The sequence below is a fragment of the Nuphar pumila genome, chromosome 4 (genome assembly GCF_984573655.1).
Source record: "Nuphar pumila chromosome 4, dmNupPumi1.hap1.1, whole genome shotgun sequence".
Classification (NCBI taxonomy): Eukaryota; Viridiplantae; Streptophyta; class Magnoliopsida; order Nymphaeales; family Nymphaeaceae; genus Nuphar; species Nuphar pumila.
In genome coordinates, this window is record NC_143252.1 from 133,733,200 (window position 1) to 133,752,368 (window position 19,169).

Below are 19,169 nucleotides of genomic sequence, written 5' to 3' on the forward strand. Positions count from 1 at the left end.
CAGTACCAAAATTGCCTGCGGAAGTTCCTTTATGGAACAGATACTCAAGTTCTTCTCTATCTTGCTCGCACTCATTATGAGGCAGAACAATGGCAAGATTGCAAGAGAACATTGTTGAGAGCTATCCACTTGGCACCATCAAATTATACTATAAGGTTTGATGCTGGTGTTGCAATGCAGAAGTTCTCCTCATCAACGCTACAGAAGTCAAAGAGGTCTGCTGATGAGGTGTGTGAATTAACCCCTGCACTGCAGCAACATCTTTTTACCTGATTATTTGTTTATTTATGACCTGATTTTCTTACCTCTGGTTTTTTAACATATCAACTGAGTCTTGATGGAGTTCATTGTTTTTATGTGAGCCAAATCTTGCAAAGTAAAATCATAGAATAATTGTGTTCCAAGAGTCTAACATAAAATAGTTAACTATGAAACCTTTTTAGGTCTTCTCCCTGAACATTTTCTCCTTAAATTTGCCTGCTTTAGATGCAAAACCTACAAATGGCTGCATTCTCAGATCTGCAGTTATGATAGAAATCCTTATTGTTTGACAAATGAGAGCCGTGACCTGACAATATTACATTACTTTTGATTTTGCAAATCACATTCTACCTACTTCTTTCTGCCCCTGTATGCTAACATATTCTCTTTGTATTGGTTTGAAGAAACTAATATTTATTAACTTGCAGATTCGCTCAGCCGTTGCAGAGTTGAAAAATGCCGTTCGAGTATTTAGTCAGTTGTCTGCAGTGACTAGCTATCATTCCCATGGGTTTGATGAGAAGAAGATTGAGACACATGTAGGGTATTGCAAGCATTTACTCGAGGCTGCCAAGGTTCACTGTGAAGCAGCTGAGCGTGAAGAGCAACAAATTCGACAGAAACTAGAGGTTGCTCGACAGCTTGTATTGGCTGAGGAAGCCCGGCGTAAAGCTGAAGAGCAAAGGAAATTTCAGGTCAATGATTTTGCGCCTTGATTAGCTGCTAGCTGTAGCCAATGTTTCCTGATAAGATTCCAGGAATCTTTGAATGCTTAGGTTTCTAATAAATATTTGTGATGTTTATTTTGGAACAGATGGAGAGGAGAAAACAAGAGGATGAGTTAAAGCAAGTGATGCAGCAGGAGGAGCATTTTGAGCGTGTAAAGGTTTGTCATACATCTATTATAGCATTTTGTTTTTCATGTTCTTTGCCTTCTCTAAAGCTTGCGAGTGCAAAGGTTAAAGGCATCTCCAAACAAAATTTATTGTCCCTAACATTTTTAGAACATGTAAATATTGATTGAGATGCTGGGGAACGTAATTATAAGCTCTGTGCCACCTAGATTGTCATAAGCCTTGAGATGAGATATGGATCTCTATTAAAATTAACTCATTTGAAATTAATGTACAGAGGCTTATGAGTTGTAGTGGAATTAAAAAAAGAAACCGGTAAAAAAAGTACTGGTGATTGTAAAAAGCCACAAAATGGCAGCATTTAGAAATACCACAATCGTGTCAGTGCTTATATATATATATATATATATATATATATATATATATATATATATATATATATATATATATATATATATATATTCTATTGTCATGGGTTCCAATCTCCCTAATTGAAACTCATCGGAAAGGTTGTCTTTACCAGAACTGACCCTATGGATGTGTTCAGCCTGGTGAAAATAGTGTGAATCAACCCTTGGATTATATTTCTTTTCATGACAAAATGCAATTTTTTGAGGGTTGAAAATTCAGATCATTGTAGGGCATTAATTTTCAACCCCCGGAAAAACCAACATGTTGGAGAAACATGATCCATGGGGCAGTTTCTACTAGGCCAAACATGTAGATCATATTTGGAGGGTCAGATGTTCAAAAAAATAAAAAAATGAATTAGATTCACCAAGGGTTTTGGAACCCTCGAGAGTAGCAAACAATATATATATATATATCAACAAATTTGAATATATTTAATATGGTTGACAACACATCATAATAGAACTTTTCTTGAAAATGTTATTTTTAATTTTTCTGCTTACATGTATGGGATGTTGATGACACTTTTTCAACATTTCACTTTGGTTTTTTTTAGATTATCCTGTGATAATTATTACCTTTAAAAATGCACATGCTTTGTATTTAAATGGGTCCAACAGCTAAAAATTGATCCAGCTTTGGACTTGAGTGTCATTACTGAGCATGCACTGGTACCATATAGCCAATGTTTTAGCCTCTTCCTTAGAGGCCAGTTGTGTTTTCAGGAGTTGTGGAAGAGCAAACGTAAAGACAGGAACCATGCTGATGATGATGATGACGGTGGGCGTACTGAGAAGAGAAAGAAGGAAAGAAAGAGGAGGAAGAAAGACAAGCAGAGTAAGACATATAATGAAATTGAGGAGCCTGAGGCTGATATGGTTGAAGAACCTGAAGAAATGATGGAAGAAGATGATGCCGAGATGGCAAATGGCAAGGAAGAAGATGATGCTGAGAATGTTCAGGATCCTCTTGTAGCTGCTGGTCTTGAAGATTTTGAAGACGAAGATGCTGCCGTAAGTAATTATGATGATTCTGATTGATGAATAAGTGGCTTAGATGTTCTTTGCCTCTTGCACAACCAAAGTGTTTTGCTGTTCAAAATTAACTGCCTTTTGTAGCATGTACAGAATTCTGGACATCCATTAGCTAATCAACAAATCAAACAGGTCGGCAAGATATTTCTACCAACCGCCATCTCATTTACAAATTAAAACCTGAGTTTGCTATGCAAAGAACATGGCTATGATCTTGGTTTCTGTGCCATATCAGTTTTTCTTGGTTACCATGCAGCATTGCTGTTTTGTTTTTCCTTTCTTTTTCTGTATTTCCTTTGTTGTCATGTATTTTCTCAACAATCAATGGTATAAAAGTTTTATACTTGCTCTTAGTGGTAGCGTTGTTTTGTTCTAAAGTTGGGATTACATACTCTGCAAACCTATATATAAAGACTTCTGTAGAAAGAAATCCTGTTGGGTTTCTTCCATGCTTAGTGATGGGCATTTAGTCATCTGCAAAATACATTTTCATCGGGGACTCAAACTCCGGTCACACACTACATATTTTGGCAATTTATGCTTCTTCAAATGAAAAATCAAAGAATTTGTTGCTATGCTGATGGAATTTATTTCCATTTTAAGGATGAACCTGCGTCAACCATTTCTAGGCGGAGACGGGCTTGGTCAGAATCTGATGAAGATGAAATGGTAGAATTGCCAACACAGTCAAGCCCTGGAGCAGCAGGTGAAAATTTCACACAGTTCCAAGATAGTGATGGTGAAAATGGAGGACACCAGCTTGGGCGTGGGAGGAGCAACGGTGCTAACATAGATGACGATGATGATGAAGAGGACATTTGAATGAGATTTGTACTTTTAAATGTGTACTGTCAAAGACATTTAGGAAGGAGCGCTTTTCTCCCTTCCATTTCACCCTGTACAGTTATCAGAGGTACACTGCATAAATTGATTGTCATTTAAGAGACCATTTATATGTAGTCACCCGACATGTTGACGCGAAGATAATTAGTTTTGCCATCCTTGTAATCTGTAATAATTTCATCTGTAAACAAATTTTACTTTTCATGGTTCATCTATCTGAATTGTTTTCAATTTGCGCCTGATTGTTTTGTGGTAGTCTTGTTGGATATTGCCTGATGAATTGATTGAATAAACCAAGAGTTGAGAACTTGATGGCTTTACCTTAGGATTCTCATTAAGAAAAAAAAACTGTTTTTACCTTCATTTACAATGAAAAAATATTGAATGCTGCATGAGAAATTAAAAGAACAGCATGATTGGGAATTACCCTGATAACTCCTGTCATGTTTTGCTGTTTGTGCTTTTATATAAATGAAAATATATTTGCTACAATCATTTGTATGTATAAACGACTTAACAAATCCTTCTTGTTCACAAATTGAACCCTCCGTTTAGCAGGATCAGCATTTGGGCTGTCAGATTCAAATACTGGAGCAGGTTTTTCTTGTGAATTGAAAAATCAGTGGCTGTAAATACATCAAATTTTCTTACTTTATAAAATGTATTTTTCATGAAAAAAATGACTGAAGGATTGATCTTTAGCAAATTGACCATGCATAACACGTTTTTGATGTTAGAATGGGTTTGAAGCAACTTGGGAAGAATACTTCCGACAATGCATCAACCAATTGACCCAAGGGACAGATCCATCAGCAGCTCTATGAAAAAGAAAACCCAAAGTCAGATCCGAGGTCAAGAGATTTGCAGATGCATCAACCAATTGACCCAAGGGCCTAGTTCAATGAAGACTTCAGGGCCCTAGAGTAGAAATCATACTTTGATTGTGCACTCAGGGGCCTGGAGCTAGCAACAGATGAAGGATGCGAGTGAAGAAATGATAAGAATGACGGAACATCGAACCACACGGGGCTTGGATGGTTCGAACCCAAGCCAACCGGTTTTGCATAAAGAGTTGTCTGAAATTGGTATTGGGTTTATTTTATATATATATATATAAAGTATATCATTTCTTAGGCTCCCTTTTCTGTTAGGTCACGTTAGGCCCATTAAAAATCATAGTTTTATGTATTTTTTCTCATGTCTAACACCATAGATGTGATCTATAGGTTTTGTTTAGTGGGAACTGACTTTTGGATAACCAGAATCTGACTTTTATACAGGTTTTTCTGATGATCCAAGATCAATGGCTATGAAGGTACCAGCTTTTTTCAGCTCAGAAAAACATGTTTTTTCATTGAAAAGACATTATCCAAGAGTTGATTCCCACTAAATAGAGCATGCTAAATGCATATAAAAGTTCAGATCTATCATAAAACACTTAAAACCTATGGGGCAGAACATGGCAGAATCAGAAATGGGGCCTAATATGCTCAGTTCTCATATATATATATATATATATATATATAGGAAAAATATTTGCTATTAATGAAGGTAAGAAACTAATGAGCTAGAAATCATAGGTGCAAGTTGCATCGACTAATCACATGGATGTGTTCAACATGACTTGTTTGCTAAGGATCAAGCCTTGGATCATAATGTAAAAATATGATCTTTTGAGTTATGAAATTTTGACACATTGTGGGCTGTTGATTTTTGGACCCCTTTAAAAACCTAATTACTTTTCATAGTCACATGATTCCATACAAATTTCCTACCAAACAAATTAGCCCTAACCTTTGATCTACAAAAAATTGAAAGTTTTTGAAGAAAAGAGTGATTTTTACTCATTAATTCCTTACCTTCATTAGTACCTAATATTTGGTACACTCCAAAAATTATGTAGATCACACACACACACACTCACACACACATATATACATGCTAATTGTTCTGCACTTTTTTCATTAGTTCAAATTAGGACCCTCCAAAAATTATTTTTTAGGTGTTTTATGCTAGATCTGAAAATGTGTTTATCATTGCTTATTTATTTAGAATCAAGCTTTTCTTTAAATTTATTGGATGTAAAAATGTGAATACTTTAACATCAAATTTTAGTACAATATCAATCATTGATTTTTTACATCTTCAAAATACACATGTGCACATAAAGATTCTTAATTAGAAACATGTTTTTCATTGAATAAATAATGATAAACACATCTAATGGTTCAATTTTAGCATAAAACACATAAAAGTGTGATTTTTAGATGGTCCTAATGTGACATAATGAAAAAGAAGGAAGCACAGTCCCATTCTCATATATATATATATATATATATATATATATATATATATATATATATATATATGAGAGAGATCTATTTTTATATATGTTTAATGTGACAGTCAACCGGCTGACACTCACGCTGGATTGAATTGCGATTATTTTTAATGTGCTTTTTTGGATGGAAATCTGTAGGGATTGTGATGGAATGGTAAATGGGTCATTGGATGTTTAAATTAAATAATATAATATACAAAATAGCAAAAACCAATTCCAAAATTTACAAAGTCAATTTTAAGGGCATATGATGTCTTAAAATTAATTGTGCACGTTATAAGGATGCATGAATGGTTGTGCATTATAACACACATATATAATCAGTGGGCAGTTGCCTACTCTGATATGTGCCTACAATACATGTGTTCTATATGCTTGATTTTATAAGAATAGACTCCTGTATCATCCGATTTTGACGCATGGATAGGTTTTATAAAATTTGAATATCAGTGGTGTAAAATTTTTATAAATATTATAAATATTCGAGACTTAAAAATCATATTTTTATCAAAAAAATACAATGCAAGTGTCATTTCCTAGTAAATCGACTTGCATGTGGGACTGGAGCATTGCCACATTGGAGCTAGGGTGAGCACGTGACCATCCTGGCAAAAAAATATTTCCCTAACAGTATCCATCCTGACGCACCTAACATTGCCCACCCTGACCCACCCAACACTACCCTATCCCTGTGTTACTGTGTAAGGTCCGGTCAAGGTGGGCACACCCCGACCGAACCCTTTTTTATGGGAGTCCCACATTCCCACTCCACCCCAACCTCTCTCTCTCTCTCTCTCTCTCTCTCTCTATATATATATATATATATATATATATATATATATATATATATATATATATATATATATATATATATATATATATATCACATGCCCATGGCCCTAGTGGCTGGGTCTTATTGTTTCCATTTTTTTTCCGAAATGCCAAATAGGGTTTTGCCTTTAGGAGTTCTGCATATTTTTTAATTAGGAGTTTAGGTTTTTTATTTAGTTTTTTTAAATAGCATGTTATTTTAATTAGGGCTTTAGGGTTTTGTTTTTGTTTTTACTATCAATTAGCATAATGCATTTAAGGGTTTAGTTTTTTTTTAAATAACATGGAATTTTCATTAGGGTTTTTGTATTTTTTTTTTCAGTTAGCATTAGGCATGAATATAAATGATTGATTTTGGTTAGAATATTAAGGGTTTTAATTTTTTCTAATTCACACACACACACACACACACACACACACACACACATATATATATATATATATATATATATATATATATATATAGGTTATGAATTTGGATTTTTTCAAATGACATGAAGATGTAATTAGGGTTTTAGGGGTTTTTGTGCTATTTTCTTTTCAATTATTATTAAGCATGATTCAATTAATGAATAACATGAATATTTAGTTATGATTTTAAGTTTTTTCTCTATGCTTTTTTAATTATCATTAAGCATGAATTCATGAATATTGCATGATCTGGTTTTGGTTAAGATATCAAAGTTTTTCTATCAATTTGTATAAGTTCATAACTTATGATGTTTGTAGTAATTAGATATTGATTTTGATTTTTTAGAATGATATAAATTTTTAGTTATGGTTTTAGGGTTTGTTTGTGTTTTTATTTTTTTTAATTATCATTAGGCATGTAACGCCCCAATAATTTGGACAGAAAATTTTGGATAATTTTTTTTTTTTAATTAACGGAAGTGTGAAGTTCAAGTGTCGAGCGAATTACAGGGTAAAACAGAGAAGTACCAAAAGCATACCATTCATTAATTAAAGCATTAATGTCATTAATTATATCTCATAACATAAATGTAAATCTACCAATCAGAGTTCAAGCATAAAATACTGAAATAAATGAGATCTCTTGGCTATATCCATAACGATACCTCGATTGCTCTGATTTAGTTGCTACCCGAAAAACATTTAAAGCAGAAGGGTCAAACTCCCCTGTCTGTGTAAGAAGCATTATATTTATATGTGGTGCTCAGTGTCCTGTGTACAAATATGTGCAAGCATCTAAAGTTATAGCTAACAGATAATTTGCATTATTCTAAGAAAATAAACATGCTTTCTACTTCATGATACAATACGAGAGATAACTGGACTAAAGTTACATTTATTCATACAAGCATAGGTTGTAGTTTTACAATTTCTACAAATGTCATATCAACATTTCACAAATTAACATTAAATAATTTTTTAGTCAACTTAAATTATTTAATATTTATTTTACTCTTACCCTGTGGGTATGCACAGGCATAGACCTCGTAGCAGACCGAGACCATACGGGGGTCTATTAATTAATAACCCGTATGACTAGCCGTACGGATATCCAAAAGGGATGGTTCATGACCAAGAGAGAACTCCCCAGAGGCTAGAACAGAATTAGGATGCACCATTGACATTTCTGCAGAACACTTGGATCTACCACCTAGGATACATTGGTAGTTCTAGTCTCCTAACTCCGTGGACTGGGGACCTGGTGAGACGCCTAGCTCTCACAAAAACAAGAACGTTCACGAAACTTGTACCACCTACCCTTTCCAAGGTAGACCATAGGTCCAGTAACATATACTGTCTTTTAGGTATACTCAAAGCCCGAAGAATCCGGTAACATATATTGTCTTTCAGGTATACCCAGAATCTCGAAGGTTTTATATTTTTGTTCTCATTTAACCTTTTTTTTATCATTATGCGCGAGCTATCGCACCCCGAGGGGTCCAGTAACATATATCGTCTTTCAGGTATACCCAAAACCTTGCAAACCTTACGATTATGCGTATATTTGATTTCTCAATCATTTTTCTGTACGAGCCATCGCACCACGGGGGATTCTAAAAATCCCGAACCCGCCACGGGGTTCACACCGATCGTATGCGTTTTATAGTCAGGGTGCCACACACACCACCAATGAGTGAATCTTTCTCAGGAATTGGCTCGGCTCGGACCCCACATTCAACATTTAAATTTATGGCATAGGCTTTCGTACCCTCGAACAACAACATATTGGCATCAAGCATTGTTGTCCTTCTTTTGCACTTCTCTCTCTTTACGTTCTGACATATCTATACCATCATGGCCTTTGCCACAACTGTCGCCCAAGCCCGGTGTATACACCTCTACTTGATTAAAGTTGAGCAATTGGGTTCTGAAATGATTAACCGCCTTCTGTGAGCACATCGACCACCAGGTCATCGCGGTTCGCAGCAATGGTGCGATCGGAAACAAGACCAAGGTCAAGCCGACCTTTGCCAAAACCCATGCACGGGTTTTGTTGTCTTTGGCAGACCCACATGGAGTTCCAACCACAACACCGACGTTCAACCGAAAGCAACTTCAACAGGTTGTTGCTTCAGCTATATGTTGGGCAGGCCAGCATCACCAAAGTGGTGATTTGCGGTTTTGATCTGCCGAACACACTCGTGTCGACATCATGTGATCACCCAACAGGTGTGGTCCGTTTGCAGCCTATGCACCGCAATTCCTCAACCCCGTGCGTGTATGTATAGCAGGGACATATATGGTCACAACACAAACCTATGTGTTTTATTTTTTTCTGTGCAGCCCACACAGGAATTACAGGTCTGTTTGTGCACCATTTTTTTTTATCAGCGATTCTACCCAAGAACAGTGTATACTAAGAAAACCCTGTTCCTTTATTACAAAAATTTTCATGCGAAGGGGCCTATAAAATACATGTAGGACAGATATATATACATGACAGAAAATGCATTCCATAAAACGAAATGCACACAACTGATGACTGTTTTATTTATAAAAAAAATCACATAAACATAAAAGACTTCCAAGTAAAAATCCTATTCATCTTGCTCATATTATAATTTGTAAGCACTTATGCAAATTTCTATTAGGGGCCTATAAAATACATGCAAAATAGTAATACGTACATGACAGATTTTTGACCCTGGATAAAACTATAAAAAAAATGCAGTCATAAACTAATATTCTTTGAGATGCAACAGAAAATACTGATTCATTGAGGAAAAACCCATACATTTTTTTTCAATTTTAAATAAAGGTAAAATAAAACGCATATCCTTATTCATGGATTTCATACAAAAAGATGTTTTGTTGCCAACACTCTGTCCGTGATTTTTAATCTTCAAGATTTTAAACTAACAAACATCCACATAACAGATTTAACGTTATGTAAAGAAAACTCAGGTCTTCAAGCATGACCATTCACACCGGAGAAACTGAGAACTTATCTTTGTACATCCATGTAAATAAAGGAACAACGCAATAATCACAGAACCAATACAATAAATATTATACAACCTTCATTAAAAAAGAGAGAGAGCATTTGATAACTATCAAGATACATATATATGTATATCTGCATATGTATATGCATAGATTTATATTTTTTTTCTTCTAACCAACTGAGCTAATAGGCCATCATTGACAGTGGTTGCATTGGACCAGCACCCTGCCGGCCGTCCACACCCAAACGCTTTCATCAGCCGTTTGGACTGAACTCACACCCTATCCTTATCACCCAGTTCTTCGCTTATTGATTTTGTTTTTTTTTTGTTTTTTTGTTTATATAGAACCCGCGTCCAACCGTGCTTGGTTGGGAACTCACAAACCAACCACGGTGGGTATGGTTTCATACCGGGTTTCGGCGAACACCAGCCTCATAATCGCACCACACGACAAGGAATACAACATATAAGCATAACACCCCTTACCTCTTTGGAGTCTCACGACGGCACGACTGCAACTTCTTCCATTCGTTGGAGTAGCACACCACGTCGCCAATGGAGTCCACACGTACAGTAATGGAGGTCGACCCTTACGGTGGAAGAGAAGGAAAAATAGCAAACGTTGAGAGAGAGAGAGAGAGAGAGAGAGAGAGAGAGAGAGAGAGAGAGAGAGAGAAGGAGAGAAAGTCTAGCCGTTTCCCCCTCTCCTCCTAATTTAATTTTCTTCCCCACTTAGAGGAGTTTTGATTTTCAAAAACCTAACCTCCTGCCCACATTTTTAGTGGGTGCTTGGAATTTTCAAAACCGCCCCTCCATCTCATTAGCAAAAATTATCTCAAACTTTCAATTTCTCTCTCTTAGTGGTACCCTCCTCTATTTGGTGGGATTTTCCCTTATTTCTTGAAAAAGAGAAAACTAAAAACTAACTCCCACACATTTTTGGTGGGAGGTGGGTTATGAGGTAGAGAGGTTTTTACTAGCCCACATTTTTACCCCTTTCACTATGGTAAAAATCACCTTTCTGTGTAAAAAAAAAAATTCATGCATAGGGGGGTTTTAAACCAAGGTCCTCCACCAAGGGGGCAATGAACCCCACCACTTGTGCTACATTACTTTTTGTTTACTTTTGCAAAGAAATTTTCTTTATGTCTTATTGAGACGTTTTTCCTTTATTGGTGGATCTCTCCCGTTACTACGTGGATTTCTCTCCTGTTTGTTCCAAACTTGCACTCTCTCACCTTAAATGTGCCTCGGTTCTCACGCTATTATTCTGAAACCATTGAATTTTCCCATTTGGCCCCGTGAACCAGGTCGGCACATCAGATCTCTTTAAGGTCTGGATCCAAATACCCCTTTCCAGTACTCGTTACTGGGTTCGTTCTACCAACCTTTAGGTATCAATGTCGCATAGAATATAAAAAAAAACTTCTATTATTATACATAAATGCTTCACCTTTATTCATTTAAAATTCCTTAAATTTCACGGGTTTTACAAGGCAAATCCATGAATATTGCATGATTTGATTTGGGTTAAAATATTAAGGTGTTAGCATAAATGCATAACTGTAGGAATTAGGGTTTTGATTTGGTTTTTTAGAATGACGTAGATGTTTACTTGTGGTTTTTTGTTTTTTTAATTACCTTTAGGCATGAATCCATGAATATTGGATGATTTGATTTTGGTTAGAATGTTAAGTTTTTTTTTTATCAATTAGTGTACATACATCATTTGTGATATTTATAGGAGTTAGGTTTTGATTTGGGTTTTTTTATTCTAGGTGCAATTTTTGTGCTTATATAATTTATAGTTTTTACTCTGTATATAAAAGTAAAATCTAGGTGCATTTGTTCCCACCCTAGTTTAGATTCTTGGCTTTGCTCCTGATCTTCGGGATCGGAATTGCTAAAACAACCCAGAAACTCTCATGCTATAAAAGTAGGCTGTGGTAGGCACAAATCATAGTAGGCAGCTACACCTCTCTCTCTCTCTCTCAACCTCGAACCAACTTTTTTGTTTTCTTAAACTAGTCTGCTCCAACTCAACTCAATCGGTTTACAATTCAAATACTGTTGCTTCTGGCTTTCAAATAAAGTTTTGGTAAGTAAAGAAAACCCAAACTCTGCCACAAGGTCAACGTTGAGCCCCCCCCCCTCCCCCCGCAAAAAAAAAATGAAAATGGTAACATTGTATCCTGACTGGATTTTAGATTTTTTTTTGTTTACAACTTGTTGGTTTTTTAAAGGAATTAAGGAATTCGCTTGAATAAGTCTTGAAATATGACTACTGTCATGAGCAATGCAGTGAATTGTTTTTTCCTGTACAGTAGTCTGATCAACTCAGGTTAGACCATGAGTTATAAATTAAAATTATTAAACAAAACACACCTTTTAAAAAAAAAGATTTAAAAATATCAAAAGGTCGCCCAACTTACGAGCTAGAAAAAAGCCACCTAAGATTTTGACGGTTATTACATTTAACCGTCTGCTCTAACCAGTTATGTTTCAAAGACACACTTGTTCTAAAATCAGTCAGTTGGTCCTTGTTTAATAAAAAAAAGAAGTGGCTAGAATGCCCATTGTTCATCTTTTAAAACAAAGATCATAAGATGATACTTATGCTTTTAGGCAGGTATTTGAAATACATCCATGCAGATAAAGTAAGTGGTTAAATGTAATATCTCCATGTTGGGCTGCTTTTTTTAAATAGCCGATACTTTAGAAGCTTTTTATAAAGTGCTGAAAAGTATTTCATATGCATCTTATCCACGAATTAACGTATCTATTTAACTAGAAAAAAAAATGGTTGTGAAATGACTTTTCAAAAACCTTAATCCTACTTTAGGGTGTTATACTTTCATAGAAAAAGAAAGTTTTGCCTAAGAGAGTTGTTGATATGAGAAGTTTTTCAAAAAAATACTTTTTACTTGTTTGTTTAGTATAAGAAAAACATAGCGAAAAAATGTGAAAAAAAATGAGAGAGAAGAGGAGGGTAGTGGTGGTGGTGAGATGTGGTAAGATGGGTAGTGGAGAGTGTAAAAATAAATTTTCTCTTGGTAGAAAACATTTTTTCACCTTCCTCATGGAGGAATGTTTCCTGTAAAAAAGTTAACTCTTTAGAAAAATTCTCAGCAAAAAAAGTCTGCGTTGTTTAGAAGGATCAGAAAATTCATACTGATTTTTTCATTTAGCATCACTTTTCCTACATCTTTTTTGTGTTTTTATTATATGAAAGATTTACAAAAAGAAAAAGTCACCTACCTAGTTAGATATTTACAAAAAGTCCACGTAAAGTTCAAACATAAAAACTGTTTATCTAAATGCATTTCAAATGCCGAGGTATAAAATGGCATTTTAGTGCTACTTTTATAAAAATCTCATCTTATATTTTGCGGTCACTGGATACATAAATAAATCCATAATGAGGGTATTTTAGGACCAAACCTGTACTTAAACAAGAAATTATAAGAGTAGGAGGCTAAATGTAATAATCTAAATGTTACGTGGCTTTTACTCTAAATAGCTAATAAGCTAAGGCGACTTTTCGTAAGTTAATTTTATTTTCTCCCCTTTAGTGACCGTTTCATCGCACATGGTTGATGTCGTGTTTTGCTTGCAGGTGTTAAATGCCGTGTACCATGAGAATTGACGTGAGACTGAGTCAACACGTAGATTAAAAAGTGAAATGGAAGAGGTGCAGACTACTGGTGAGACTGAGTCAACACGTCGTTTAATAAGTGAAACGGGCGAGGGGCAGACTACTGGTATGACCCGATAACTGTAGGAAAATGACAATACTGCATGGGTAATTTGATGCGTTTTTCTAAAAACTCTATATTTTTTTATATTCTCTTTATGTTTAAAATCACGTTTTCTTAATTTCACCGGTTATGTATGCAAAGGATAAAAGAGACATTCCAACGCTAGCTATTTGCAAATTTGAACTGAAAAGAATATAAAAACTTGTAGGATTTTTTAGAAAAATACCTCAAATTATCCATACAGTGTGATCATTTTTAGTTTAAATTGCCTCAAACAAGATAACTATCGTCATTGCAGGGTTATAGAAAACACTATAAGAGAGTGGAAAACACGTTTTTCAGAAAACCATTTTGGAAACAAGAAACACTGTGTTTCTGAAACATTTGGGAAACATAAAAAAAATCATGGAAAACGTGTTTCCCACGCAATGAGAAACATGTTTTTCATGCTATGAGAAATACGTTTCTCATATTTGGGAAACATGTTTTCCAGGTATTTCCCCTCACGTTTCTCAAGCATTTCTCTTTTGTAGGATACATTTTTTTTCATTTTTTTATTTTATTATATTATTTTTGTGAAACGTTTTCCATGCATTTCTCAGTTCATTTCTCATGTGTTTTCCAGTTCTTTCTTGGTTCGTTTTCCGTTTCACACTCCCTTACAAAACCTTGTTTCCTCTTTTAGTTTCCCAAGACTTTTCCCATTTTCCTTTCCCTTTCTGACCTATAGAATTGGCTTTGCCACTTTTATTTTTTCATTATTGCTTATTTAGAGCTGCAGCTTCGATCACTTTATAATCTTTTATGGCACCAACAGCTATTTGTTTTTAAGTTTTTAATAATAATTTTTTAGGCTCTTTTTACATGTTCCATGCCAACCTTTTTCATAGGAACTGTTAGAGGTCTTGGTGCAACATGTCAACCCATAGCGTTGGTATCCCACCAAAAAACCACCCTTGTAAAGGAACTTGAAGTGGCCCAACCAATCCAAGTCCAAATCCAAAAGATTTGATCCATGTAAAAACAGTTGGGTCTGACCTGCCTGAGACATTGTCAGTGGGTAACCTGCGGGGCCCAACTGAGAGCGGTAGTTTGAACTCAGGAAAAACATTTTGATATGCATATCAAGAATTGGTCAACTGATTTTGGGGGAGGAGGGATGAATGAGTACGACTTCTGCTAATCAGATCATGTTCTCCACCTTAATCAACGACTTATCTTCCTCCAATCTTTGTCCTTTGGGAGTAAACCATTGAAACTCACTCTCTCTCTCTCTCTCTCTCTGTAGTACAATATGAAAGTCGTGGGCATGTGGTCTTTGTAAGCAGCAGCGGGGCAACAGAGAAGAAGGAGAAGGATGGGATTTTAGGCGCTACCCACGTCTCCCCGACCACCAATCTCTGAAACGAGCTGCACCCAATTGCAAAATTGGGACAACAAGCGGTTTCCATGATGTTAGGTGTAAGAAAGAATGGAGAGAAATTCAAAGAAGGAATGAGGTGTTTAAGATAGAGGTCTTGATGAGGTGGAATAGTCCCATATTGCTTTTGCATGAGTTTTCTGAGAGCTTTATAAGCAATTAGTGAACTCATACACTTGTTCTTGAGAACAAGGGAGTGGGATGACCACCACACACATGCGCGCGCACGCCCGCCCGCCGTGCCCGTGCCGAGCTGGGTCGGTTCGGTTCGGTTCGGGTATCCAATCAAGACAAGTATCTTTTTACCCAAAGTTTCTTTGGATTCGGTAACGGGTAATGAGAATGGATAACCTTAGTTCTGCAAGTTGGGGTTGTGTTCTTCTTGGTCTTCAAGTTGGGGAAGATACCTGGGATTAACGATGAAGGTTCGGTTCGACTCGTTGATTGATTCTGTGCTTGTGCAATTTGGTTAGTTTCTATTGAGGAGGATGTGGATTGCGTGCTTTTTTTCTTACTTCATGGTAATTATCAACTACGAGGTGTGGAAAGCATATCTAGTTTGTGATTGGTGGTGTTGACTTCTCTGTAAATGGGTAAATTACAATTCAACATAGTTTTTGTTCTTGTCTAAATTTGGTGTTTTTGTTAGTGGGTCTTTTTCTTTTTCCTGTTCTTTTATGTATTCTTATATGTTGATCAACGGGTTATCTTGGGATGCTTGGTGTTCTGTGTACTGCAATCATTTATGACACTGTAAAAATGAATAAACTGTGAAATTGTAATGCAAAAGTTTGTTTTCTATTACGGATATATCGTGGAGAGTTTTGCTACTTCTGCCATTTAGCTTTTCTCAAATTTTCTGTTGTTCCCTGTTAATTTATTCATGGGAGTTCATTTTCATATCTAGACATTCATGTGATTATTCTCATTATCAAAGTCAAAAATTAACTGTGGGCAGATACAGTATCCTGTGAGCGTGGAGCGGATGTGTTGAATGAGTTATTATCAATGTTGATCTCATCTTTTCATGATTATATGCCCATCTGTTTGTGATAGATGTTGCATGATCTATTAGGTCATGTCCCTTGCTATTTTTGCCGATTTGCATTTCGGAGGGTTTCATCATGGTTCATCCATTAGACATGGTATGCCTACAAGTTTAGTACTTTCTTTTTCCCTTCCTGGTTTTTAGAAAATTTAGAATTCCTATTGAACGTATGAAAACTTTCTGTCAATTTACTTAATGGGTAATTTACATGTAGGCGCCTATGTATTGCATGCCTCAGGTTCAAAATTTTAAGATACATAAGGAATTACTTAGATGACCACCTGAGTTTAGGGATGCAAACGGTTCGGATTTCAGTTCAGAAAATACATTGGGGAATCGGATAGAACCAGATCCGGGACAGCCGAAATTCTTAAAATCCTCATCCTGAATCTGACCCATTTGCAACCCTACCTGAGTTACTTTTTGTCCACCCAACTCTAGTTAACTCTTAAAATTTGACAGTTTTAGGTTTTTCTTTATTTAAATTATTGAATGCCACTCCTGTGGCTCCTCATTCTTGTGGCCACAGTTAAGGGAAAACTAGTAATTTCACTGGGGAAAAGTAACTCAACGGCCATCTAAGCAATCACTTTAAAAGTTACACATTTATCTTACATATTTGAAACCTAAGGTGGCTAAACATAAAGTTGCCATATGTTATGCACAGTATGTAAATTACCCTGATTCAATACCATTGAAGTTCTTCTACCTCATTTGATATTGCAAAAGAAGAAGAAGAAGAAAATTTGTGCGAAAAAATGAGTTCAAAGTGGATCTTTAGATTCCACAAGGGCTTCATGAACCTGGCTAAGTGGGTGGGCTTAAGGCGTTCAAGCTAAAGGACGTCATGAGTTCAATACCTGGGTTGCATGTCCCTGGTGGGTTAGGGCAGTAGCCAAGGGGTTTCAACCACTTTGGGTGAGGCCATAGGACAGGGTGTCTTTCTCTCTCAGGCCCCACCATCTAAACCAGGGTTTCCCCTCGTTAAATATCGAAAAAAAAAGTTGGATCCTTAGAGTAGCCTAACCTTAATTAGAATCTTTTTATTTGTGGTCCTAGCAGCCATTATAGCTTCATCATGCATGTCTAATTGCTTTTAATATCAATAATAATGCCTTTCTTCTTTAAAGTTAACCAAATAAATTGCATTCAAACCTCATAATCTTTATCTAAATCAGTAAGAAACCTCTCTTTAAAGTTCTCAGCTGCATTAAACAAGAAAATAGCGTCTATTTTTTATCTTCTTGATATGAAACCAAATTGCTTTTCATATACATTATTCTCCTTTCATTCCTATAGTTAATGCAATTTTGAAAATTGCCTTTATTCTTTTATGCGATCAAGGCTATAATTTGTCTAATGCTTTATGTTTCTTAATGTTTTTATCATAATTTCTTTTTTTCATCATTAATTCTATCAATTATTCTCTAATTAGGTTTCCCCTCTTGTTGTACTTCATTTTCTGTTCTTTATTTAGTGACTCACAAATGCATTTTCTCCATGCATCTTTAATTTAATCTTTAATCATAAGATTTTCATCTTCATCTTTAATTCACCTCAGTTGGTTTAAGTCTCTAGTTTCTCCCTTTTTATCAAGTTAAAAAATTGCTAACTCTTTCACTTAGTCTTCCTTGAGGTGTATTGGTACAATGCAGTAAAAATCTGGTTATGTAATACAACCTTTAACTTAATTAGTTCTCAGTTATTTTACATGCCTCAGCTGTAATGAAAAAAAGAGGAAATACAAAAACGAAGCCACTAAGGGCATACAAGAATACAAAGCAATGTGCACAAACACAAGTCCACCAAAGGACAATATAAAAGCCAAACAATGGCAACTACAAAAGCACAAAGTGCATACAATGCCACAAAGGTCTATCACAAGAGAGCATGACAACATAAAAAAAATATAATATTTATTCACCAAAATGCTTAGAAAAGCATTGAAGAAAATAGGGACACGCGGTCTCTTTAAATACAACTTGCGAGGGCTATGGGAGCTCCCAATAGTGTCGTTGGGAGCTCCCAACGACTATAAATTATAGCCATTGGGATTTCTCCCAACGACTCTATGGTCCTTGATCATAAATCCCTTATACAAAACTAAAAAAACAAAAAGAAAAGAAATAAATAAAAAGAAAAAGGCAAGACTGTCCCTAATGGACAGGGCCTTTTACATATGTAAAAAATGACCTAAATGCCCTTAAAGGGCATGGCCTTTTACAACTCAAAAAACATAATATATATATATATATATATATAACCTTTGATATGTGTCTCTTTTATTTTATCAAGTTTCAAAATTTCTAACTCTTTCACTTTGTCTTGCTTGAGGTGTATTGAATGCAATGCAGTAAAAATCTGGTTATCTAAGATAAACTTTTACTTGAGTAGTTCTCAGTTATTTTACATGCCTCAGCAATCTTTGATATGTGTGTGTTGCATTTAGAAATTCGAAAATGTTGTAGTGTTTGTGTATTTGCATTAAGAAATTCAAAAATGGTGTAGGAAATGCTCATGATGTCATTATGTCTTTTCTTTAAATTATGGGTATCTACCTTCTTTCTGGCTTTTAGCTTACCCGAATACCCCCCACCCCGCAAGCAGACCCCCCCCCCCCCCCAAGCAGGTTATATGTTACCCTCCGTAACACGCACAACATCCTCTCCCCTTAAGTTTTTTTTTTGTTACAACTTGTTGGCTTTTTAAAGCAATTAATGAATTCGTTGCAGAGATGATTTAATGACCCCCAGTAGAGGCTTGAATAAGTCTTGAAAGATGACTGCTGTCATGCGCAATGCAGTGAATTGTTTTTTTCCTGTACAGTAGTCTGATCAAGTCAGGTTAGACCATGAGTTATATATTAAAATTATTAAACAAAACACACCTTTTCAAAAAAAGATTTAAAAATATCAGCAGGTCGCCCAACTTACGAGCTTGCAAAAAGCCACC

At 35.6% G+C, this 19,169-nt stretch overlaps 1 protein-coding gene across 1 annotated transcript in view; it reads left to right on the forward strand.

Annotated features, from left to right (window-relative positions):
* The window catches only part of ELF8 (binding protein), a 153,145-nt gene extending 149,511 nt beyond the window's left edge, over nt 1-3,634 (forward strand). The window contains exons 23-27 of the mRNA XM_090005197.1: nt 4-228; nt 690-956; nt 1,076-1,147; nt 2,252-2,539; nt 3,164-3,634. Of these exons, the coding sequence (XP_089861323.1) occupies nt 4-228; nt 690-956; nt 1,076-1,147; nt 2,252-2,539; nt 3,164-3,382 (1,071 nt within the window). The 3' untranslated portion in view covers nt 3,383-3,634. The remainder of the gene's footprint in view (nt 1-3; nt 229-689; nt 957-1,075; nt 1,148-2,251; nt 2,540-3,163) is intronic.
* The last annotated feature ends 15,535 nt before the right edge of the window (nt 3,635-19,169 follow it).